This window comes from Hemiscyllium ocellatum, chromosome 37, assembly GCF_020745735.1.
Source record: "Hemiscyllium ocellatum isolate sHemOce1 chromosome 37, sHemOce1.pat.X.cur, whole genome shotgun sequence".
Lineage (NCBI taxonomy): Eukaryota > Metazoa > Chordata > Chondrichthyes > Orectolobiformes > Hemiscylliidae > Hemiscyllium > Hemiscyllium ocellatum.
This window is the reverse complement of record NC_083437.1, coordinates 15,338,948-15,365,385: the sequence shown is the minus strand read 5'-3', so window position 1 is coordinate 15,365,385 and position 26,438 is coordinate 15,338,948. Positions and strand designations below refer to the sequence as shown.

Here is a 26,438-nt window from a genome sequence, read left to right as displayed (position 1 = left end):
TTGCCCTCAATGTTGTGCCAACCTTTTATCCTGTTCTAAGCTCAAACTAACCTATATACCCATCACTTTACTATCATCCATGTGCCTATCCAAGAGTCACTTAAATGTCCTGAATGTAGCTGACTCTACTACCACTGCTGGCAGAGTATTCCATGCACCCACCAGCCTCTGTGCAAAGAACCCACCTCTGACATCTCCCCTAAACCTTCTTCCAATCACCTTAAAATTGTGCCCCCTTGTGATAGCCATTTCCACCCTGGGAAAAAAGTCTTTGGCTATCCATTCCATCTGTGTCTTTCATCATCTTGTACACCTGTATCCAGTCACCTCTCATCCTTCTTTGCTCCAATGAAAATAGCCCTAGCACCCTCAACCTTTCTTCATAAGACATGCCCTCTAGTCCAGGCAGCATTCCGGTAAATCTCCTCTGCACCCTCTCTAAAGCTTCCACATCCTTCCTATATTGAGATGATCAGAACTGAACACATATTCCAAGTGTGGTCTAACCAGGACTTTATAGAGCTGCAGCATAACCTCCTGGGTCTTTAACTCAATCCCCCTGCTAATGAAACCCAACACAATATACGCCTTCTTAACAACCATACCAACTTGGGTGACAACTGTGAGGGATCTATGGACACGGACCCAAGATCATTCTATTCCTCCACATTGCCAAGGACCCTGCCTTTAACCCTGTAATCTGCATTCAAATTTGACCTTCCAAGGTGAATCACTTCACATTTTTCCAGGTTGAACTCCATCTGCCACTTCTCAGCCCAGCATGTCCCACTGCAAACTCCAACAGCCCTTCACACCATCCACAACTCCACCAACCTCCTTGTCATCAACAAATTTACTAACCCACCCTTCCACTTTCTCATCCAAGTCATTCACTAAAATCACAAAGAGCAGAAGTTCCAGAACAGAGAAAATTGAGATTGGTGAGCTCAAGACTATCAATCATTGGGGCTTGATAGAATATACTTCCTTTCTTAAAATACAGGGACAAAGAAAGTATCATAAACTATCCTATCTTACCAAAAAGTCATAACAGTGAGAATAACAAATGATGATGAAGAGGTTGAGCCCATGGATATTTGATGACTTAAAGAGTTATCAGATAATGTTCATCATCCTTAATAGCCAATTAGATATTGATACACCTCCATTAAACCAATTAGTAATGAGTCTTGCCTCATCGAAGAAATCAGAATCTAATGGCATAAGTGATCATGAGGTAATTAAACATCAGCATATGGTGACCAAGGTAGGCAACAAATTTGAAAGTGAAGTTACCCTGCTGTCCAATTAGATGCAGAATGTAGAGTCATAGAATTATACAACACAGAAATTAGATCCTTCGGTCCAACTCGTCCATGCCAATCAGGTATCCAAAACTGAACTTATCCCTTTTGCCTCCATTTGCCCCACATCCCTCTAAACCTTTCCGATCGAGAATAGAATCGTGAATAGGAAAGGTTTCAAGGGAAATGGGCCAAATGCAGATAAGTGGGACTAGTCCAGTTTTGGACACCTAATCTTAGTTATGTTGACAAGAGAGACCAAAGACTGAGCTTTGAGCCAGCATCTTAAACTGAACTGCAAAGCAAGAGCTGTAGTACAGTGATAAGCTCACAGCCTTGCCTTTGAAAGTCTTATTTATTAGAGTAAAGTTTCTTGAGTTACATGCAGCAGACAGTCTCTTGTTAAAGTCTCACATGAAGAAATAAATATTGGTATTTGAATTTTCACCCAGAACAAATGGTGAATGCATTCACCTCCAATTGACAGATCCTCTTTACGGAGCTTGTTATTAGTCGATAAAGTGTGGTGCTGGAAAAGGCACAACAGGTCAGGCAGCATCTGAGAAGCAAATGAGTCGATGTTTCAGGACTTGTTAATAGGCCCACTAATTTGAAACAGGATGGTCTACAGTATGTGGAATGTAGACATAAATTAAGACTTTTGTTTTAAGCCGAGAAATTTTAGGACTGGGGAATTATTGCTGTTGTTCGGACACAACCATTCAGTTGGCTGTTTAGCCAGTTTGGTGCGTAGCGAGACTGCTAACTTGCTGATGTGCAGCAGTCCCTCTTCTGCAAGTCAGCTGTAGGTTCCATCATGGCTGCCATTGATCAGTCACTCTCTGCAGGCAGCTGTTACATCCTGGTTTAACTCAATGTCATTGATTGTGTGATTGGTTCAATCAGAACACTTACATTTGAGATATTTTCTGATCAACTTGTTTTTGTACATCTTTAGAGCAAGTGAGGCATGAACCCGAGCCTCCTGGTAACCATTTACAGTTGAAGTGAAACTAGAAAATGCTTGAAATCACAACGGTTGAGGCAACATCCATGGAGAGAAAGCAAGCTAATGTTTTCAGTCTAGACGATTTTTCATCACAGTTGATGTGAAGTCTGGAGGGAGTAGCATTTATGCAATTGTTAGGGGAGGAGTGTGGAGTAATGAGGGAGAGAGGCTGCTGATCGTGCTGATTAAGTGATTGGAATGTGAGGATGACAGAGCAATGGTGCATCTAACTGCCAAACAGGAAAGAACAGACAGTCCAAGTGGAGTGGGAGGAAGGGAGAGAGGACATGGAGACAAGTAAAGCTAAAAGAAAGGGAAGGAATGGGAGTGGGTTCACAATCTGAAGGACCTGAACTCAATATTAAATTCAGAAGGTTATAAAGTACCTAATCTGAAGATGAGATGTTGCTTCTCCAGTTTGCATTGTGATAGGCTGGGGGATTGCAGCATGCCGAGAACAGAGAAGTGGGCATGCATGTTAAACTGACCAACTACAGGATTATGATTGCGCTGATGAGTTCTGCAAAGTGGTCACCAAGTCTGCGTTTGGTTTCTCCAATGTAGAGTAGGCCACATTGCTCCTATGTACATTTGAAGATTATGACTTGTGAGTGACTCAGATGCACCATAGAAGTGGGAACCTGAAATTACCTATACTTTAGGCTCCTCGGTCTGGATTGCAAATCAAGCTCAGGGAGTCTGTGCTAATATAACTAACTAATATACAGAATAATTATATTAATGATAATATTGATTAGCTAATGCTGCAAATTAGGTGTAAGGTTGAACTTAAAATCTCAGAGGACCTCTGCTCAGTATCTTGTCTAGATTTGTCTTCATCTGAAATCTGAGGGATTGGATCTTCTTGAGAGTCATGGTATCTGGTCTGCAGCAGGAATGGGACATCAGAGAGCCTGCCCTGTTTTACCAACAGAGGGAGGGCACTCTCTGAGACTGTCTGTCAGACCACATATTTACAGATGCTAATGGGCTGAAGTTTCTCATACTAAAGGAAGGGTCAGAACTTAAGGAATCTTTTTGAGCTCTCTCTGGGATCTTTTGGGTGGCTCTCAATTCTTGGAGCATCTGCCAGGCCAGTAAAGTTTCAGCTTGGTGGAACTGCTGATGTAGAGTGCTCCCATTAACTGTCTGGATATGGGAGATAGCTTCAACTGCAAATTCCCTCCACTAGGTATATTACCAAATTTACTAAGCTTGTCTGAAACCCAGTAGTCTGCATTCCTCATTTTCTGCAATATTTGACATGGAGTGTGTTTTGGCAGATCAATTACAATAGATTACAATCTTTGAGCTGATTTTTCAGAGACTTTGTATTTTGAGTCCACCACTAGAGTATAATTGTTAATGGGAAGTAACTGCAGCTCAGGCCAGAAGACTAGTGCTGGCTTTGGCAATGGAAAGCTCAATGTGCTGCAGGAATAAGAGACCAGGGATTCAAATGTAGGTGAACACTGGAACTCATGACCTTGTATATGCAGTTGCAGTTTTGGATCCAGGAGATAATCAGGAGTCAGGCCCACAAGTTAAAGGGATAGTATTTACTAACTTGGACCTGGAAGGCAGCAGGAGTTGGTGCTTCATGTCTGCGGAATCACATTTTTGGGTCCAGGATAGAAAAAGGAATGGGCGCTTTATGTATTAAAAACAGCAGCTGTTAGGGTGTCACATGCAGGAGACCAGCTTCACAGAGGGAGAGTCTGTGCAAGTCAGGGCTGATGTGGCAGTCAACACAGATTTACATCTTCAGGTATAAGAGACAAAGAGGGTTGCAACTTTGGGTATTGGGCACCTGAAGGTTTTAAAGGCTAGAAAATGTGAATCTCATTCTCTCCTATTTTTGTAATTCAAATTGATCAATCACAAGCTACTATCTCACCGGAATGTGATTCCAAGCAGCTGCCCACCATTTTATTGCCCTCAGAGGCCTCAGGTCAATTCTGCCTCAACAGTACCCCAAATGGTCCTCAGGAATTGTCACGCTGGGGGCCTGCATACAATTCTTGTGCAGCTTTCATGGCAGTCCCACACTTTGGTTCCTGATGGAATCTCAATGACTGGATCATTGGGGATAGGTTTGAAAAATGTGAAATGTTCTCCATGCCTGTAGTCCTGAAGCCTGGGATTCAAGCCCCTGCCACTTGATGGTATGTCAGGGCGTCTGAAATATTGCTTAATGAGCTAAGTTTGCCTTTATGGAAAAGAGAGGTTCACAAATATCAGCAGTACTTTGAATTTCTGTATGGCTGTGTCTGCATTGTGTGGTGTTGGATTGTTAATGATTAGTCACCAATAAGTAACATTTGCACCAGTTAAGTGCCAAGCAATGAACATCTCCAACAAGAGAGAATCTAACCATTACCCCATGACATTCAATGGCTTTACCAACAATGAAATCCCACTGTTAACATTTTGGGGATTACCACTGACATGAAACTAAACTGGACTAGCCATCCGTATACTGGGGATAAAAGTACACAAGTACAGAGACTGGGAATTCCTGCAGTGAGTAACTCGCCTCCTGATTCCCCAAAACCTGCCCATCATATCAAGGCACAAGTCAGGAGTGTGATGGAATACATATCTGGATGAGTGCAGCTCAAGAAACTTAACACTATCCTGGAGAAAGAAGCATGCTTGATTGGCACCAGATCCATAAATATTCATTTCTGCACCACTGAAGCTCATTTGCAGCAGTGCGAACCATATACAAGATGAACTGCAGAAATCTACTAATGCTCCATACGTAGCTTCTTCCAAACCATGACGACTGCCATCTAGAAGGACAACAGCAGCAGATACTTTGGAACACCAAAGGTTTAGAGTGATTTGGGCCAAATGTAGGCAAATGGGACTAGTTTAGTTTGGAAAACTTGGTTGGTATGGACAAGTTGGGCAAAATGGTCTGTTTCTGTGCTATATGACCGGTAAACTCCCCTCTGCACCACTCACCATGCTGAGTTGGAAATATATTGCTGTTCCTTCAGTGTCACTGGGTCAAAATACACCAACTTCCTCCCTAATGGCATTATGGGTCTACCTAAAGCACATAGACTGCACCAGTTTAAGAAAGCAGTTCATCACCCCCTTCTCGACGACAGCAAGGGATAGGCAATAAACATCTATAAATGCCCAGCCAGTGATGCCTATATCCCGTGAATGAATGAAAATTAACTATCATTGTATTATCATGTAACTGCCAGGATGGTAAAGGGAGAATCAGATGGACCACTGTTTATTTCTGTTTAACAATTCCTGTGTTCCGAAATGAAGGAGCAGAAGAAGCTGGAGCAGAGGGGAGTGAGTATTTGATGCTGATAAAGGTGGAAAGAAGACTTCCCTTTCCAAACAGCATTCATTCACATGTAAACTCCGGTATTGGCTCGTGAACTTTGGAACATGAACTTCTTCAGTAAGTTGCTTCTCAAATTGAGGCATAATAATGATGGGGAATGCATAAATTTCCACTGCTTGCATCCATGCTCATAAAGAGGCAAATACAGGTTAGTTAGGCGACAGCTGAATACAGTAATGTTTCAGTGATCAGGACTCAAGTAGGTTGAAATGAGTAACCTTGGCCAATTTAGTCATTCATGTGGAACGTCTACTGGTTACTGTTCCCAAATACTTTGATAATATTTTCAGTTTTCTGTGTAGAATTACATCCATCTTTTAGGTATTGAATTCCTGTAACTGCCTCCAACTGGCCTCTGGTATGTGGTTTTCTTCTTTCCAGAACCTCTGTATCCCTTCATAAGATTTTCTCAAGCTGCAGCCTTTTAAAATGCAAACTTGAAATTGTGCAAATACTATTTCCTATATAATTTTTTTAATTATATCTGACAATTAGTGACCTTCCCTACAAAACTCTCATTCTTGGAACTGAAGCATCATGAGTCAGTGGTGTAGAAATTTAGGAGTTCTTTATATCCCCTTTAGAACATAGAATATTACTGTGCAGTACAGGCTTTTTGGCCCTTGACGTTGCATCAACCTGTAGAATTAATCTGAAGCCCATCTAACCTACACTATTCCATTCTCGTTCATATACCTATCCAATGATCATTTAAATGTCCTTAAATTTGGCAAGTTTAGATTAGAGTGGTGCTGGAAAGGCACAGCTGGTCAGGCAGCATCCGAGGAGCAGGAAAATCAACATTTCGGGCAAAAGCCCTTTATAAGGACTGAAGGAGTCTACTACTGTTGCAGGCAGTGCGTTCCACATCCCTACTACTCTCTGAGTAAAGAAACTACCTCTGACATCTGTCCTATATCGATCAACTTAAAGCCATGACCTCCCATGCTAGCCATCGCTATCTAAGGAAAAATGCTCTCCACTGTCCACCCTTTCTAACCCTTTGATTATTTTATGTCTCAATTAAGTCACCTCTCAACCATCTCCTCTCTAATGAAAACAGGCTCGAGTCCCTCAGCCTTTCCTCATAAGACCTTCCCTCCATACCAGGCAACATCCTAGTAAATCTCCTCTGAACCCTTTCCAAAGCTTCCATATCCTTCCTATAATGTGGTGACCAGAACTGTGCACAATATTCCTTGTGCGGCCGCACCAGAGTTTTGTATAGTTGCAGTATGATATCATGATTCCGAAACTCAATCCCTCTACCAATAAAAACTAATACACCGTATACCTTCTTAATAACCCTATCAACCTGGGTGGCAACTTTCAAGGATAGAAAGGGCCTTTCTTTTTATCCTGTCCTGCTTTTATCTTTCTTTCCTGCTTTTTTCAAATATGATATTATCATGTGTTGACCTTTCCCAGCTGCATTCTCAAAGACAAAAATAACATTTAAGCAGTGTTTGGAACATACCAAAGCAACATTTTTTAGTCAAAATGGAGACTGAAAATTCACCAGAACTCCCTGCAATTTCTAAGACAAACATCAAAAGCATTTTTACTTCATGATGTAGTTTATTACTCATCGGGGACACCAATTTGATGAAAGTCAATGTTTTCCTCCATTAATTGTAGGCCATAGTCTGAAATAAAAGAGACACAGTTAAACTTAAAACAGTCACGTCTCAATTAAATACTTTTGCATGTGTGACAGGTTCTTGAAGATGAGGTTGTCTCACTCAGAATGTTCTCTAATCTATGAAGTACTCAAACTTTCTGTATTTTGTTAGAAGTTCAGATATCACTACTGTTGTTCTAAAGCAGAGTCATACAGACACAAAACTCAGCTTTTCTCTCACCACAGACTTTTCTTATTCATTCACAGGCCAAAGAAGTCCCTGGCTAGGCCGACATTTATTGCCCATACCAATTTGCCCAGAGTGCAGTTGAACATCAACCACATTGCTGTGGGTCTGGAGTCACAAGTAGGCCAGAGCAGCTAAGTCTCCTTCCCTAAAAAACATTAGTGAATTAGATGTGTTTTTCCAGCAATCAACAATGGTTTCATGGTCATCATTAGACTCTTCATTCCAGATTTTTTAAACTGAATTCAAATTCTACCATCTGCCATGGCGGGATTTGAATCTAGGTACCCAGAACATTACCTGGGTTTCTGGATTAACATAGCAGCACTAATACCATTGGACTGTTGTGATGTTGCCAGACCTGCTATTTCTCCTGCATTCTCTGTTAAGGTTTGGCTATGGTTATCCCTACTTCCTCATTACCTCTTGAAAAAGCTAGAGCTGTGTTCTCTAAAGACTAGAATAATAGAAAGATCTAATAGATTAATTTAGAAATATGAAAAGATTTGAGATGATAAGTCATGAAAGATTACTTCAAATAGTGTGCAATTGTAAGTGGTGTGAATATAAAGATTATCATTGAAAGCATGAAAGAAAGTCTTAAAAAAAGCTTTGTTCATCAGGAGAACTTTTAGGGCATGTTATGCATTACATGTGAATATTGAGGAAGGAATGAGGTGAATAACTAGACATTAAAAATATTAAAGGAGAAGGAAATGAGATGAGAAGGGTTCAGTGAGGAGAGAAGGCCACTGGAGCAGGAATGATAGATGAAAAGCTTCCTGCTGCGCTGACATTTATGTTTGATTTCACAATTTGGATTTATGCAATAACAAGAGTTTAAGTCCCTCTCTATTTGGAAGTGATGCTTACCGTGGCAATCCAGTCATTGAAGGCAGACACCCGGGTCCAGACTGTGGGTTTTTGTATGGTGTTGCATCCCCAAGCTGATACAAAGCTGGTCACACCATGGACATACCACAACCCATTAGAGTCCTTGCAGTTCAAAGGTCCACCAGAGTCACCCTGCAAGAAAAGAGGGGATTTGTTTCCAGAAGTACTTTATCTTTCTTTGTCTAGTTCACTCCTCTCCAGAGGGGCACATTGAAGCATGACTCCATTGGGGCTAGAATATCTCCAAAGTGCCCCTTTGGCACAGTGGGAGGAGGGAAGCAGTGCTGATGGCCTAGAACCAGGAGACTCTGTCTCAGGATAAGCAACAGATTGTTGAGGATTGAAACAAGGTCATATTTCTTGATTCAGAGGGTGAATGATCTTCAATAAAAATCATACAACCCCTACAGTGCAGGCAGAGGACATTTGACCCGTTCAGTCTATACCAACCCTCCAAAGAGCATCCTATCCAGACTTACCCTATATCCCTATTTACCATGACTAATCCACCTGGCCTGCACATCTCGGGACACCATAGGGCAATTTAACATAGCCAATCCACCTCATCTGCACATATTTGGACTGTGGGAGAAAACCCATGCAGACATGGGGAGAATGTGCAAACTCCACACAGACATCACCTGCGGCTGGACTTGAACCCAGGTCCCTGCTGCTGTGAGGCAGCTATGCTAACTATTTGTCACCCAAGAGGGCGAAAAGACTATGGAAGCTCAATCAGTGAACATGTTAAAGGCAGAAATTAGTAGATTTATGGATACTATTGAGATCAAATGATGTCAGGATAGAATGGGAAAACAGAGTAAATAGCGAGTTTTGAGAAGATTTATAGCTCAGGTTGAGGCTTTGGATGTAGGTTTGCTTGCTGAGCTGGAAGGTTCATTTCCAGACGTTTTGTCACCATACTAGGTAACATCTTCAGTGGGCCTCCAGACAAAGAAGATGTTACCAAGTAGGATGACGAAATATCTGGAAATGAACCTTCCAGCTCAGCGAACAAATCTACATCCAGAACAAGTAAATGATCAGAATTGAGGGCCTGGCCGACCAATTCCTGTTTCTATCTTCCATCTTGGGAACATATTCAGTGAATGTTGTCAGGCATTTCCAGTAGAACCTCGATTATCTGAACAAGGCGGGCAGGAGGATTTTGTTTGGATAATTAATTGTTTGGATAATTGATCTAATCGTAATCAAGCGGTAATTTATGAGTGCTGGTTATCCTAACATTTCTCGGTTATCCGGCCACGCATGCCTTAATGCTGTTTAACCGATAACTGAATGCTGAGGTACAGGACCTTGAGATCTTGTTCGGATAATCCAAAATTTGGATAATCGACATTCAGATAACTGAGGCTGTACTGTAATTGTGACAAAAATAAACATTGATTTTGTTATTTCCAGTGATGTGAAATATAAAGAACTCAGCCTAATTCACAGAAGTCATGTCCCCATCTGGTTTGATGCAATGATTGGAGTTAATGTTTCAATTGTATTTCTCTTGGGTCTGCAGTAAAGGGACAAGATATTCAATTCAAATACAAGTATGTTTGATTGGGAATGTTAAAATAAAAATCTCCAGCGGTTATTTTACACGTGTCCCAAAACTGTTTTAATAATATTTCTTCTTGAAGTGGAAGCGTCTTTCCGAATCCTTCAAATAGTTGGGCCAAATAGTTAGAAAGAAAGAGGGGTCATTTCTTCTGGTTGACTTAAAACCTGAATCAAAGTGTAATGCAAAGTTATTATGTTGCTTTTTGAATATCCTGATGATTACAAAGGATCAGGTAATAACCTGGAGCTGAAATATACAGAAAATACTCAACTTTATTCCTTGAGGAAGGCAGGAATTTAGCTCAATATCTGGGCAAATGCTGGGCCTCTGTGCTTTAAGGAGCTAGGACTCACTTTGAGAAACAGGTTAACCTGATATCAACTGAAAGTGAGCTCACTGCACAGTGATCACAAGTCCTCTTATATCCTGATTATGTTTGAGCATTGATTAGCTGGTTTATGAGGCAGAATGATGCCAATAGCACAAGCTAATTCCCGGACTGGCCAAGGTTACCATGAAGAACTCTCCTTCTCAACCTTTCCCCTTGCCTATAGCATGGTGACTCTCAGGTTAAACCACCACCATTTCTCTCTCTCTCTCTCTCTGTAATGAAAGAGCAGCCCTAAGGTCTGGTAAGACTATGGTGACTTTACCTTTACTTATTGTCCCAGTCAACTAACTGAGGCCAGACCATGGATCAAAGCTTCTTGGTCGGGCTGTGTGTGAACCATATTACATAAGGCGTGTGATATTCGTAATCAGTTTCACTTAATTCCAGGCATTAACCTGGTAAGAGTGTGTTGGAACCATTTGCGAAAAGTTTGGGAAATTCCACTCAGTCTTGGGCTGGGGGCCTGCTTAGTGCTGGGAATTCCCATGCTCACAAGGGACTTGGTGTGAGACTGTAAATACCCAGTGAGGTGAAACGTAACAGGCTCCAGAAGATTTTAACCGCTGCAATGAGGAAGCTCTAGTTTCATACAATTGGTCTTTTTTACACCAGGGTACTCAGGCAACTCAGGCGACTGACTGTGTGGAGTTTGCACGTTCTCCCCGCGTCTGCGTGGGTTTCCTCCAGGTGCTCCGGTTTCCTCCCACAGTCCAAAGATGTGCGGGTCAGGTGAATTGGCCATGTTAAATTGCCCGTAGTGTTAGGTAAGAGGTAAATATAAGGGTATGGGTGGGTTGCGCTTCGGCGGGTCGGTGTGGACTTGTTGGGCCGAAGGGCCTGTTTCCACACTGTAAGTAATCTAATCTAATCTAAAAGGGTACAAGGAGGGAAGTACTTGGATGCTTAAGAGGATGTAGACCCAGCAACTTGTAGCCAGGCATTACAATCCCAACAGCTAAGGGCTGGAGGAGTTCAAGTTGTGCCCACCTGGGTTTCATCCAAATCAAGTGCTCTCCAATTGGCCCTGCAATCATTGGTGAGTCAATGGTGGAAATATTGCTGGGATTCTTGATTTTCAGAGCCAATGTCTTTACTCACTGAACTATGGGAGCGGGCTATTGACACATCCCCATTAGTTTTTTATAATGTGCCCTGTTGTCCCCATTCAATGATATGGTAGGATCTTACTCAACCCTGACTTCAGTGAACTCATGTAATTGCTTAATGTTATTACGCACATTACATCCAGCCTTCTCAGCACCTCCGGCACAAACCATCGTCGTTTTCACAGTGCTGCCCCACCAGTCACTTTGGCTACAGTGTTCATAATCAATGACTGGTATATAAGCTTGCTGTAGTTTATCTGGAAGTGGGCCATTAGCTGTAAAGATCCAGACACAAGGTTTTCAGTCGACATGATAAATTCAAAATGCATTCAAAACCAGCAATATAACCTGGAAAGATGGAATTATAAGTGAGATTGGGCATTAAATAGGTCTGATGTTACCATGCCTTAGTGTGGCAATTGAATCATTTTCACCATTATCTTTGGAGATAAGATCCATCTTCACTGTTGTCTCTTATGGAGAAACAGAATATAAGAGAATGAATTAACATAGTCTCCAACACATGGCTTTACTAACTGGATACAAGGCCCCATTGAATAAAGCTGAAAACAGACACTATTGTCTCCTCAGATCCAACTATTCCAATGCTCTCCTCCCATCTTCTGCTTCTCCTGTAAATCTCAACTCATGCAAAAACTGGCTGGCCAAATGAACCACTCTTTGTCCTTTGGCTAGCTCCCAGTTCCCCATTCTTGTATTTAAATGCCATCATGCTTCAACCCTCCCTGTCTCACTAATTTCCATCACTAATACTGCCCTCCCAACCCTCTTCAAATCTCGATTCCTTGTTCCATGCCCCTAGCTTTGCATCACTATATACCGTACTCACAACATTTTCTACAATCTTTGGTCAGGAATTGCTAAACTCCTCTGCTTCTCATTGTTCAAGACCCTCTTTAAAACTCAACTCTTCCACCAAGTCTTTGGCCATTCTTCTCAATACCTCCATCTTTTTTTCTCTGCCCCTCTTTTTGAATCTTTCTCTATGCTGCTACATCTAAGATACGTAAAAGTGGATTGTTGGATTTTCAAGTTTCAGAACAATACAGCTCAGAAACCCACAAAATAGACCATTCGGCCCACTTTTCTTTAGAATTGCTATAATTTGAATCAAAACAGAAGTCTATTTTGATCCCTCTGATGACATGAGCAAGCTTGTCTCTTGGCAGTGAAACTTGAACTCTGACATCAGTTCCCGCCCCAGCCTATCTTGATCCCTTTCTGTTATAATGACCAGACGCTCCATCAACAGTTTTGTACAGTCTGGATTAAAAGCAACACTGAAGTGGTGGAGAAAAATAGTTTGTGTTTACTCACTGTACAAGCGTCCCCACCCAGTAATGTAACAATAAAACCCATTGGGAAGAAGATATCCAGCAGGTGGAATGCAGGCAAGCTGAACTTTATCATTCAAGTAAGCAGGCTGTGCAAGCTTGATCAGAGCAATATCATTCCTGGAAGGCAGAAGATTTCCTTGTTAGTGCTCTATCACTAAATTCATTTGAAAAGCACTTTACTTGAAATTTTAACCAAAGCTGTTGTTCTAAAGGGCTATAATGCAGTTTTCATACAACTGCCTGCATCTTTCAGATTTGGTTTCTATTTTCTTTTCGATTTCAGGAACTGATCCATTTACTCATAACAGTTCACTGCCTGTCATTAAAAAAGTGGTTTGAGCAGAAGTTTTAATCTAACCATCTAGGTGGGAAACTTACAGGAAATCCACTTTTATTCTACTCCCAACAAGTAATACTGTCTGCAGATTTCATTGGGGAATAAAATTGGGAGAAATGTAAAACTAATGCATTATCTGATTCCTCCAGATTACCAATGGCGATGAAAATTGTGTGTGGAAAATATTTGTATGAGGATGGCTGATTGGAAAATATATAGAGTCATAGAGATATACAGCATAGAAACAGATCCTTCAGTCCAACTCGACCATGCTGACCAGATATCCGAAATTATTCCAGTCCCATTTGCCAGCATTCAGAGCATATCCCTCTAAACCCTTCCTATTTATTGAATTGTAATGAATTGAATTGAATTGAATTTGCTTTATTGTCACATGTACTCAAATGAGTACACTGAAAAGTTCATAAGTTGCCACTTTGGTATAACGGTACCTGTATACAGCTTCTTCAGTTACATTTTTGTTATCCATCCAGATGCCTTTTAAATCTGTAATTGTACCAGCCTGCACCACTTCCTCTGGCTGCTCATTCCATACATGCATTAGCCTCTGTGTGAAAAAACTTGCCCCTTAGGTCCCTTTTAACTCTTTCCCTCTCACCTTAAACCTATACCATCTGATTTTGGACTCCCCTACTCTGGGAAAAAGACCTTGGCTATTCACCATATCTATGCACCTCATGATTTTATAAACCTCTATAAGGTCAACCCTAAAGTTCTAACGCTCCGGGAAAAATCGCCCAGCCTATTCAGTCTCTCCCTATAACCCACACCTCTTACAGAAACTGGGCCCAGCTGGTAATTACCAATTATGACAATAGGAGAAAGCAAACCCCACAGCTCAGCCAGCTTACTGAGTAAATAGACAAGCTGGAATGTTAACAGATTTAAGGGACTTCAGTTACATGGAGAGAATGAAGAAATGAGATTATTCTCCTCAGAGGCATTTGATTGAAATCTTCAAACTCTAGAAGGGTTTCGAGTGAATGAGCTGGGTGAAATCAGAGTTCAAATTTCACTGGCACTTCATGGAAAATCTCAAGAGCCAATGTCACCCACTCATATGTAGGGTGAAAATGGTTGTTCCTTTTTAGCATCAGATTCCTGATGAAGGGCTTATGCCCGAAACGTCGAATTTCCTATTCCTTGGATGCTGCCTGACCTGCTGTGCTTTAACCAGCAACACATTTTCAACTGTGATCTCCAGCATCTGCAGACCTCATTTTTTACCTTCTCATCTCTAGTCCTATTTCAGGATGGGTGACTTTAATCTTCTGTTCATGTCTGAACGTGGAATTATAAATTAAGTGTGCACATGAATGTGTGCATGTGGGTGTGAGTGCATGTGATTGTGTGTGTGTATGCAGAGGAACCTTGATTATCTGGCATTTGATTATCCAAATATTGGATTATCTAGCAAGATCGCAATGTCCCGATGCTTGGCTAAACCATGTGGGCAGAATGGAAGGCAGCAGAGAGGCTAGACCCAAACGCATTATTGGAGGACAGATATCACAGGCCGTGGTTGATGAACTACAGTGGATGTGTGAAGGTGACACAAGACACATGAGTGTGGCAGACTGTGACAGCAACTCTTCCTGCAGGACCACCACAAGCAGCAGAGTGAAGATGAAACCTAATAATTGCTTCTTTTGACAAAAACATAACTGTTTAAGTCTGAAATAAAAACATAAAATGCTAGAGATACTCTATAAGTCTAGCACATCTAGAGAGGGAGAAACAGAGTTCCCAATTTTCCTTCCTGAATCGATGAGTAGAGACAGAGGACTAGCCTTTGACACTTCTTGACATGTCTTTTATAGGTATCTCAGTTATAGGGGTTTATGCATATTTTTGCATAATTACTCACCAGTTAACCATATCAAAAGATACCTGACTACTCAACCCCCTCCCCAAGGTTACGTGATGACTCCTCATTACTGTGAATGACTTCCCACCCCATGTAATACCTAACCCTCACCCCTAAGGTGTCCAAGGAAGTACCTCAGCTCTCCAAAGGAGTACAATGGCTATCCAAAAGAGCACAGACCTGCTCTAAGGTGTTCTGAGCAATCTCTGTTCCCTTCAGTGGGGTTACAAAAATGGGACCTGAAGGCTGAGACAGTCCAATGGAAGTGGAAAGTGTTATGTTTGGGAATGGGACTTAGCATCCTCAATGGCTTCTTTCTTTGCTGCCTATACAATGCATAGGCTCTCAGATGTGGTGAAAACCTGGACCCGAATTAGTGTTTCAAGTCAAGGATCTTTCATCAGAACTGGAATAAGTTAGAAATGGAACAGGGAGGCAAGTAAATGTTGAAGGGAAGGAAAGAACAGTGAATGGAAGCTGAAATGCAGAAGAAACCAAATTAAGAAATGACGAATTGTTATGCAATCTCTATGGCTTTCACCCTAGTGATTCCCCTTTCTGTTTTTTTCTCTCTTTCCCAGATTTTAAAGTCTGTCACATCTCGCTCTAGTTCTGGCATAATATCACGATATCCCACTCTTTCTCACTCTACAAATGACCTGAATTGCTGCTTTGTCTTGGCTAATTAAGTGAAAGATCCTTTTTTCCCAGTCTGGCCAGTTAATCTAGAACATGATGTGTTACATGTCACCCAGGAAGTCTGAGTTACTGTGGTGACAGGCTCCATAAAATGCTTGTTTGAGTAATGGGAGACGATCCGACTAACTTTCCATGACATCACCGACCGCAAATCTCTCCCATTTTTAATCACCTGCCATTAGTGTTTGTTGGAAGGATTTACAAATTGATTTTCAAGCTTGCCCTGAAGAAGGATTATTAATCCATTGAAGTAAATCTACTTTCATTTAGTTTCTGAGAGATGGGCAGTACTGAGCTGGCTCTTCACCCAGCTTAACCCAGCTCCTTTGTCTTGGTTTCAGTCCTCGAAACTCTGAAGGACTCCAGTCTCCCAGAATGAAAGCCTTGATTTGAAAAGCAGGTTGGATTTCCCCACTGGCCTCTATACACAGGCTGTGTACCCCCACATTTTCACTTTCACCTGATCATTTTCCATCAGGCCAGCAGAATTGGAACTGGACAACTAGGGGCTGCTCCTAAAACACACCTAAGAAATAAGAGGCAGGAGAAGGTCAACCATTAGGCCACTTACCCTGCCTCACAGAACCATTCCATCTGATGTAGATTAGAAATTTACCAAACTCAGCCTGTAATACATTCAATATTCCAGCCTCCACTACTCTCGGGACTAGTAAATGCTTAAGATTAGTGATGAAATTTATCAAACATGAAGAAGTAGGAAGAGGAGCAGACCATCTGGCCCCTGGATATCACCACATCTCAAAATTCATGGTATCTGATGAAAGCTTATAAACTGGACATTTTGAATCAATTTCTCTCTCTGTAAATGCTGCCTGACCTGAGTATTTTCATCTAGTTTCTACACTGCTACCACGTCCTGTGACCAGCAAAAGCGCAGAAGTATTTATTACAGCAACTTGTACGTTTTTAGGTGTCAATACAGTGATTTTTCTCATTTTAGTTTTAATTGGCCTCCTGTGAAATATCTAAACAACTGGTTGCAGAAGTTTATAGATAGCTTTTAAACTGATAAATAATCTCACTGGAGAGGTAACATTAATTCTGGTTTAAGTAGCGTATATTCCGTGCAATGTGTTGTGTGGACTACGTGATGTTCTGAAATGAGCAAGAACATGTAAAAATGATGCAATAATAACAAATATACATCAAGTGTTGACCCTGGGCCTTACCCACATGAAATACAGTTCATGCTCCAATCTGGATGAACGATAATTTTGGCAGCACTGATAACTTGTTCTGAACCCTCTTCCACAGACCTGTCATATTCTCCCAGTATCACACGGTAAGCACGTCCATAACTGCAATAAAGAATTAATTGAGTTGAAGGTATGTTGACTTTGATGACATGTAGAAAGCTGGAGGAGAAAGTAAACGCTTTGATACCAGCACAGTCGTACTCACGAGATGCAATGGCCTGCAGTCATAACCCATTGTGCAGAAATGAGGGTTCCACCACAAGTGTGAGAAAATGAACTGCCACGGTCAACTTGCAGAGAAATCTAACAGCAAAAAAAAATTATAAGATAGGGTTTTATTCCTCTGCTGAAAAATGTGTTGCTGGAAAAGTGCAGCACGTCAGGCAGCATCCAAGGAGCAGGAGAATCGACATTTTGGGCATAAGTCCTTCTTCAGAAATGAGGAGGGTCTGCCAAGCCGGCTAAGGTAAAAGGTAGGGAGGAGGGACTTGGGGGAGGGGTGTTGGGAATGTGATAGGTGGAAGGAGGTCAAGGTGAGGGTGATAGGCCAGAGAGGGGGTGGGGACGGAGAGGTCGGGAAGGAGATTGCAGGTCAAGAAGGCGGTGCTGAGTCCCAGGGTTGGGACTGAGATAAGGTAGGGGGAGGGGAAATGAGGAAGCTGGAGAAATCTGCATTCATCCCTTGTGTTTGGAGGGTTCCTAGGCAGAAGATGAGGCGCTCTTCCTCCAGGCGTCGTGTTGCCATGGTCTGGCGATGGAGGAGGCCAAGGACCTGCATGTCCTTGGCGGAGTGGGAGGGGGAGTTAAAGTGTTCAGCCACGGGGCGGTTGGGTTGGTTGGTCCGGGTGTCCCAGAAGTGTTCTCTGAAACGTTCCACAAGTAGGCGACCTGTCTCCCCAATGTAGAGAAGGCCACATTGGGTGCAGTGGATGCAGTAAATGATGTGTGTGGAGGTGCAGGTGAATTTGTGATGGCTATGGAAGGATCCCTTGGGGCCTTGGAGGGAAGTGAGGGGGGAGGTATGGGCACAGGTTTTGCATTTCCTGCGGTTGCAGGGGAAGGTGCCAGGAGTGGAGGTTGGGTTGGTGGGGGGTGTGGACCTGATGAGGGAGTCGCGGAGGGAGTGGTCTTTCCGGAACACTGATAGGGGAGGGGAGGGAAATATATCCTTGGTGGTGGGGTTGTTTGGAGGTGGCGGAAATGACGAAGGATGATACGATGTATCTGGAGGTCGGTCGGGTGGTAGGTGAGGACCAGTGGGGATCTGTCCTGGTGGCGATTGGATGGGTGGGGTTCAATGGCGGAGGAGCGGGAAGTGGAGGAGATGCGGTGGAGAGCATCATCAACCATGTCTATGGGGAAATTGCGGTCTTTGAAGAAGGAGGCCATCTGGGTTGTTCGGTATTTGAATTGGAATTGGTCCTCCTGGGAGCAGATGCGGCAGAGGTAAAGGAATTGGGAATATGGGATGACGTTTTTACAGGGGGCAGGGTGGGAGGAGGTGTAATCTAGGTAGCTGTGGGAGTCGGTCAGTTTATAGTAAATGTCCATGTTGAGTCGGTCGCCTGAGATAGAAATGGAGAGGTTTAGGAAGGGGAGGGAGGAGTCTGAGACGGTCCAGGTAAATTTGAGGTCGGGGTGGAAGGTGTTAGTAAAGTGGATGAACTGTTCAACTTCCTTGTGGGAGCACAAGGTAGCGCCGATACAGTCATTGATGTAGTGGAGGAAAAGGTGGTGCCAGTATAGCTGCGGAAGATGGACTGTTCCGCATATCCGACGGAGATCCGACGAAGATTCTTCTGGAAAACATAGCCATAAGCATTCTCACCTGGTGAGTAGTTCTCATTGACAATGCTTCCCTCACTTCTGTCATTTTATTGCACAGATCCCAGAAGACGGTATGCCTTTAGGACAGTCAGATGATGTTACGACATGTGATATTGCTGTATCACCTTCAGCAGACACAGCGCAATGGAGTTGGTACAGTTAGCTATCTGTGGTGTTACAGTCATGTAATGTAACTGTAACATCTGAAAACGTAGAACCCAGACTACGTATTGGTCTGAGATCTTATAACTGTGTAAATATTAATGTTTTTACTAAACCCCAAGGTATCTGTCTCAGTAGGAACACAATCTTCATTGCAAATGGAACATGGCCTAACACGTAGGGACTCAGTTAGAACATATCATCTTGGTAGTGGTGTTTGACCCAAGAAACCACATCAGGTTCTAACATTTCTATCTCATAATCTGTCTTCACTCTTCAATTCTTATCTTCAGTTGTGGCCAGAGAATCATCTGCAATGACTTCTCTTCCTGCTCCTGTACCGTTATCTCTTGTTGGTGCTAAGCAAACATAGAAAAATAGGAGTCAAAATAGGCCATTCAACCCTTTGAGTGTGCTCCACCATTCAATAGATGATGGTCCAACTCAGTACCCTGATCCTTCTTTCTACCCATACCCTTCTATCTCTTTAGCCCGAAGAACTATATCTTTTTGAAAGCGTTCAATATTTTGACCTCAGCGACTTTCTGTGGCAGAGTATTCCACAGGCTCACCACACTCTGAAGAAGACATTTCTCATCATCTCTGTCCTATATGGCCTGCCCCATATCCTTCATCTCTGACCCCTGGCTGGGGACTCCCCAGTCACTGGCAGCATCCTTCCTGTATTTCCCTTGCCTAGTCCTGTTAGGATTTTACAGATTGCCATGCAATTTTCCTCATTCCTCTAAACTGCAATGAATACAGTCGCAATTGATCTCTTCATATGTCTGCTCAGCCACCTCAGGATTCAATTTGGTAAATCTTTGTTCCACTCCCTCCATAGCCAGCGCATCCCTCCTTAGGCAGGGAGATCCGGTCTGCACACAATACTCTAAACAAGGCCCTGAACACTTGCAGCAAGACATTCCTGCTCCTGCGCTCGAATCCTCTCGCTATGAAGGCCAACAGATGTTTTGCCTTCTTCGCCATCTGCTGCACCTTCACGCTTCACTCAGATCTTATTGCACTGCCCCCTCTTCCAATCAATACCTATTCAGATAGGAATGCATCTTCCTGTTTTTGCCATCAGAGTTGATAACCTCACATTTAACAATAGTATACTTGACCTGCCATGCATTTGCACATTCACTCAACTTGTCCAAATCACACTGAATCATCTCCATCTCGTCACAGTCCACCAGTATCATCTGTGGACCGCCTGCAGAGCTCTAACCATTCCTTGCCACCTCCTACTTTTCATCTACTTATAGCTGTTTAGTAACTTCATTTGAAAACACATCAGATTCTATACATATGCTGACACCCAGCATCAAGTCAACATGTCCTTTCTCAACACCTGTGCCATTTCTAATTTGTCCATTTGTTTTTCTAAAACATTAGATGTGCAAAACGTTCCTCCACATTAAGAGGACTAAAGCCATTGTTTCAGCCATCCTTCTTCCTGCAAACTGTCTGCTCCACACCATGCCTTGGTATTATATTCGACTCAGAAATGAATTTCCAATCACCTAGCTCTGCATTAACCCAGACCAACTACCTCCATCTCCTTAACATCACCAACTTCAACCCTGCCACAGCTCATCTGCTGCTAAAGCATCGGTGCCTTTGCTATTTCTGGACGGGACTATTCCAAAAATGTTCTTTTATTTCCTTTTCTATTCTCAACATTCATAAAGCTAATGCAAAACACTTCTGCCCTTACTTTAACTTGCATCAAGACACTTTCTATCCATTGGCCCTTAGCTCACTGTGCATCTTCTGCAAACCTTTGTATTAACGCTTTAATCCTTGTATTCACTCGACACTCCCTATCACTGTAAACTCCTCCAGACGTACCAGCCTTCGAGGTCCCTGTGCCCCTCAAGTCCATCCTTCTGTGCAGTTCTGATTCCAATTGTTCCGTCACTGGGGGCTGTGTCTTCTTCAACTGCCAAGACTCTAAACACTTGAACTCTGTTTTTAAACCCCTCCACAACCTTTACCCTTTTTTCCGCCTTAGGATGTTCTTTAGAACCTTATTTTTCGACCAAGTTTTGATCTCTAGTTTCGCATCTTCTTTCATGGCTTAATATCACTTTTCATTTTGCTATCAGTCCTTGGTATACTTTCCTCTATTAAAGCTGCTATATAAATGAAAGTTGTAGTTATTTTCCTTTGTCTAGTTCGTCTCTACATTCTCCCTCATTGTTTGTCCCAGGGTGTTCACTTGGGTCGATTAGTAAAATCATGCTTCTGAGACAGACTGATGGATTCAAGCCCCATTCCAGCCACCTTTGAGCACATAATGCTGGTCGGCACATACAAGAATACTGAGACTGGAATCTGAGGCCTAGTACATGCGGTCCATTCGCTGTAAATATCCGATGGTTATAGGTGTGAAGAGCTGGTGCTGTCCTGTTGCTCTCACTTGTAGTTCCCTCAAGCACCAACAAATAACAATGAGCTGGTCAAGTGATTAACCATCTGGGGGACCTTGCTTTGTGCAAATCAGATTCTGTAATTACAATCGCTTTTCAAGAACATTTGACTGTATCTGTTGCAAAGCACTTTGAGGATGAATTTTACAAATGCTTTCTTCCTGTCCTTTCTGAACTTCAAATACATCTCTCTAATATTCCTCTTCCTCAAAGATACACTCTGTTGGAATTAAAACTCTTGGCATAGTTTTTTTCTTTCAACCATTCTGTCCAAACACCTCGGAGAAACTGAGGACTACAGATGCTGGAGCTCAGAGTTGAGAGTCCAAGCACTTGCCAATCTTCCAAATTTATGGCATCTCCCAGTTTCCCAATTCTTTGGCAACCCTGCTACCTTTAAAACTCAAAATACTTGACATCTAAGCGATGCTATCTGACTTATTTCTGAATTCTAAAGAAGGGTCACAGGACCAGAAATGTTTACACCAGTTTCTCTGCACAGATGCTGCCAGACCTGCTGAGCGTATCCATCAATTTCTGTTTTTATTTCAGACATCCAGCATCCACAGTTCTTTCGGTTTTTTGACATCTCACCTGCTCCTCCTTATTGTTTTCCAATATTTAAGTTGCCCGTGTACTTGAGGCCTTCCTCTAGGTTTCTCAATAGAGAGAAGACATTTAAACACAAACAGAAATGGCTGAGATCACCCAGCAGATCAGTCAACATCTGCACAAAGACAAATCTATCCTTCCCATGGACAGTGCAAACTGACCTGCTGTGCATCTTCAGCATTTTCCATTTATTGTTTCCGATTTTTGCCATCCATGGCTTTTGCTCTTTACTTGAGAAAGTTGCGGATTGGCTTACCTGCCATGGCCAGCTGTAGGGCCTCGCGTCAATCCCATTCACTACCTTTGAGGAATATGGAGGGTAGCTGGTCTGCCCACAGCCATAAGCTGGAATTAAAGGAACCAGAGACTAATGGTCCATTCTGAGCAATATAGCATGCTCCTATGACTTAATTCGTGTCTGTAGATTAAGTTTCCCAATAATCTGCTTCACAGATACAGTGTTATTATGTCACACATTATTGCACATAGAATCTATCGACAAAAACAGGCCATTCGGCCTGGTGTTTTATGGTCCCAATAAGCCTCTTTCCATCTTCCGTCATTGCACCCTATCAACATATCATTCCATTCTTTTCACTTCCCACTCTATCTTCAACATACTTACCTCCCACCTTATGGAACAACCTCCTGAGCAGGATTTATCAGAGATTCCAAAGGATCAAGGAATGGGAAACTACTAAGAGGTTCCTTGTGACAAACCCCATCTGTCAAATGGCAATGAGTGTGGTCCTTATCAACTGTTTCAGGACCTTTCTGTAGAAAACCTCCACCATTGAGGCTCTGATTAAAAAAAACCTTTTAGCATTTGTGGAGATTCATAAACAATTCTGCACATTATGGAGGAGAGTCCCCTGTATAGACTTATCTTAGAATCCCTGCAGTGTGGAAGCAGGTCATTTCAGACCATCAAGTCCACAGCAATTCTCCAAAGAATATCCTACCCAGGTGCCCCTATCCTATCCCTGTAACCCTGCAGGACTAATCCACCTAACCTATACATCTTTGGACGAAGGCAAACCACACAAACATGGGGAGAATGTGCAAACTCCATACATCCAGCCGCCTGAAGGTGGGAACGAACCCAGGTCCCTGGCGCTATGAGGCAGCAGTGCTAACCACTGCTCCACCATGCTGCCCCGAACTAAAAGCAGATTAACCATCTTTAACTCAGCAAATGAAGAAGCTAACTCTTAGCTTCATAGATACATATTTGCTAAATAAATCCCTTTCACCAATATTAACATTTCAAATGATGTTTTCTTTTGTGCTCATATCAGTTTCGGATGTCAGTATTTGATATGGATAAAAAGTCTCACAGTCTCTGGCAAGTGGCAGATAACATTCTTTAAAATGAACGTGGTACTTGAGTGAGATACCAAAGGGTTACTTGCATGGATCAAACCATATCCTCCTATGGATCACTGAGGTAATTTAGACTTTGTGCAATGGTACAACTCAGTGGTAGTGAATTGGCAGGCGGCTTTATATTACTTCCCACTTTTGTTTTGGCTAACTTCTCCATAGTTGGTAATCAGGAGGGATGTAAAGCAGATCATTAATTCATATTCACCCATTTTCCATCATCACACACATTACCCCCATGAAGGTGAAAGCTGAGCAAAGACATATCTTGAAAAAGTGAATGTTGAATGATCAGTATAATTCATCAGTAGAGGAAAATTAAACCATTGGCCCTTTGTTTTCCCTGTCATGGAGATAAAACTTTGATACTGATGCGTCTAACATCTGTCTCACAAATCTCCGAGGCTCCATTTCTCTGCAATTCCTATTTATAGCAATAAAGTAGGTTCAAGTATAAAACAGCTTAATCTCTTTTATACTCACCTATTTGTTCATCATTGAATAAAGCCCTCAGTATTTTTCAATACTTACATCTTCAATCATAAACATCACTGCAACACATAACCAGTCAGTATAATAATATCCCTAGTCGCCTGGTGAATAAACACAATGAACTGTAGAGATCAGAAAACCTCATGTTCAATTTCTAGCCCATGCTCGCTGAGCCTGGTTAATGGCACAGTTGTTGTAAATGTCTTCAATGACCTTGGGCTTTGAATTGAAAGAATAGACTTAGAATGGGGTGACATCTATCAACATTTGTAGCAAATCTATAACAGCCTACATAATGTGAAACACCCTATTACATGTATTTGTTAATCTTCTCTGCCCTGAAGGAGAACAATCTCCACTTCTTTACTCACCCCACAAGAACTCTAGTCCATGATTCTTGGTTCCATTCTAATAAGTCTGCTCTACACCCTTTCAAAGTCTGAACAACTTTCCAAAGTGTCATGCCCAAAAACAGCCCATTACTCCACCTGATGCCTAACCAGGTTTGGTAGAATGTCTTTGCTCTGGTGCTTGATGCATCTAATCATGCAAATTCCTTGGTTTATACATAGTGCTTGAATGGTGGGTATCTTCTGGTGACTTACCACTGGCTGCAAGTAACACAACAAGGAGCAGATTGTACATCATCACTCTGTCGCTGTGACGCGTGGAGAGACCCACTGAAGGATTCGGGCTTTTATATGCTCTGTCAATTACTTTTGTTTTGGACTCTGCAGGTATTTTAATAATGTCGCTATCTGTTGGCTTCCAAACTCTAAGTAGGAAAGTCAACAATTGAATATCTTTGTGTCAAGGCTGTCCTGTTTCTGTGATCCAAGAAAAACTTTCCATGTAGAGATCCAATCACCACCTGCCGCAACAGCATTCTCATAAAGGGCTACTTACCGTCAAGCTCATTAACTATCACGGGAAAATAGCACCCTTCCACCCGGGCCAAGTATTTCTGCTGATTAATTCATTGCTCAGATTAGGGCGGAAACAAGAAGATTCCATATTCAATCTCTGGTTAAGGATGTAGAGTCATACAGCACAGAGACAGATCCTTCAGACCAATCAGTCCATACCAACCATAATCCGAAACTAAACTAGTCCCACTTGCCTCCACTTAGCCAATGTCCCTCCAAACAATTCATATTCATGTACTTATCTAAATGTCTTTTAAATGGACTGACTGTGCCTGCAGGTAAAAAATGAGGTCTGCAGATGCTGGAGATCACAGCTGAAAATGTGTTGCTGGTTAAAGCACAGCAGGTTAGGCAGCATCCAAGGAATAGGAAATCCTAATTCCTGATGAAGGGCTTATGCCCGAAACGTCGAATTTCCTATTCCTTGGATGCTGCCTAACCTGCTGTGCTTTAACCAGCAACACATTTTCAGCTTTTTTGACTGTACATGCATCCACCATTTCCTCTGGAAGTTCATTCCACACATGAACTACTCTCTGTGTATAAAATAAATTGCTCTTTGTGTCTTTTTAAGATCTCTCTACTCTCACCTTAAAAATATGCCCCTAGTCTTGAAATCCCCCATCCCAGGGGAAAAGACACCTGCCATTCACCTTGTCTATACTCCTCATGATTTTATAAACCTCTATAAGGTAACCTCTCAATCTCTTACACTCCAGTGAAAAATGTTCCAGTCTCTCCAGCCTCCTCTCCCTGTTCTCAAACCCTCCATTCCCAGCAACATCCTGGTAACTCTCTTCTGAACCTGCTCCAGCTTAATAATATCCTTCCTCTAACAGCGTGATCAGAAGGGGACACAATACTCCAGTACTCCAGTTGACGACTGCTCTAGGAGAGGTGCAATTTGATACAATATGGTAGATTCTGACTTTGGAAAATGTTCTAAAACATATAATAGTGCACCATTCCCATTTTCTGTCTCAAAGTCACCTGAAACCAATACATTGAAGAAGGTAAAAGGTCAGCGGTAGTTTTTGTTCCTGAATTCCCAGTCAGTCACACACTAAACAGGATTGCACATGATATTTGTGATTTCTTAAAATTTCGGGTCGAAAAATGTGGTGCTGGAAAAGCACAGCAGGCCAGGCAGCATCTGAGGAGCAGTAGAGTTGACATTTCGGGCATAAGCCCTTTATCAGGAATTTTGGGTGGGGAAAGTGGGCTGAGAGATGAAAAGGAGGGTGGGGTTGGGGATGTGGGTGGGAGGAAGGCAACAGGTAGATTCAGGTGGAGGGGTAATGGAGTGAGGTTGGAGGGGAGGGTGGAGCGGAAGGAAGATGGACATGTAGGGCAGGTCATGAGGGCAGTGCCAAATTGGAGAGTTTGATCTGGGATGAAGTAGGGGGAGGTGAGATAAGGAAACCGATGAAGTTAATGTTGATGCTGTGTGGTCCCAAAGTGGAAGATGAGGCGTTCTTCTTCCAAATGTTGGGTGGCTTGGGTTTGGCAGAGGAGGAGGCCCAATACTTGCATGTCCTTGGGGGAGTTGAAATGGTTGGCCTCGGGGAGATCCAAGATGGC

General features: G+C 42.4%; 1 protein-coding gene across 1 annotated transcript; it reads right to left on the bottom strand.

Annotated features, from left to right (window-relative positions):
• Nucleotides 1–7,252: 7,252 nt before the first annotated feature.
• LOC132833677 (proproteinase E-like) lies at nt 7,253–24,579 on the bottom strand. Its single transcript, XM_060852140.1, has 8 exons — nt 24,537–24,579; nt 22,313–22,401; nt 17,223–17,320; nt 16,991–17,119; nt 12,857–12,993; nt 11,651–11,793; nt 8,428–8,580; nt 7,253–7,332 (listed from the first exon to the last, which is right to left on the bottom strand). Exons 1-8 carry the CDS (start codon nt 24,577–24,579, stop codon nt 7,315–7,317), a joined length of 810 nt encoding a protein of 269 aa, XP_060708123.1. The 3' UTR covers nt 7,253–7,314.
• Between the last annotated feature and the right edge of the window lie 1,859 nt (nt 24,580–26,438).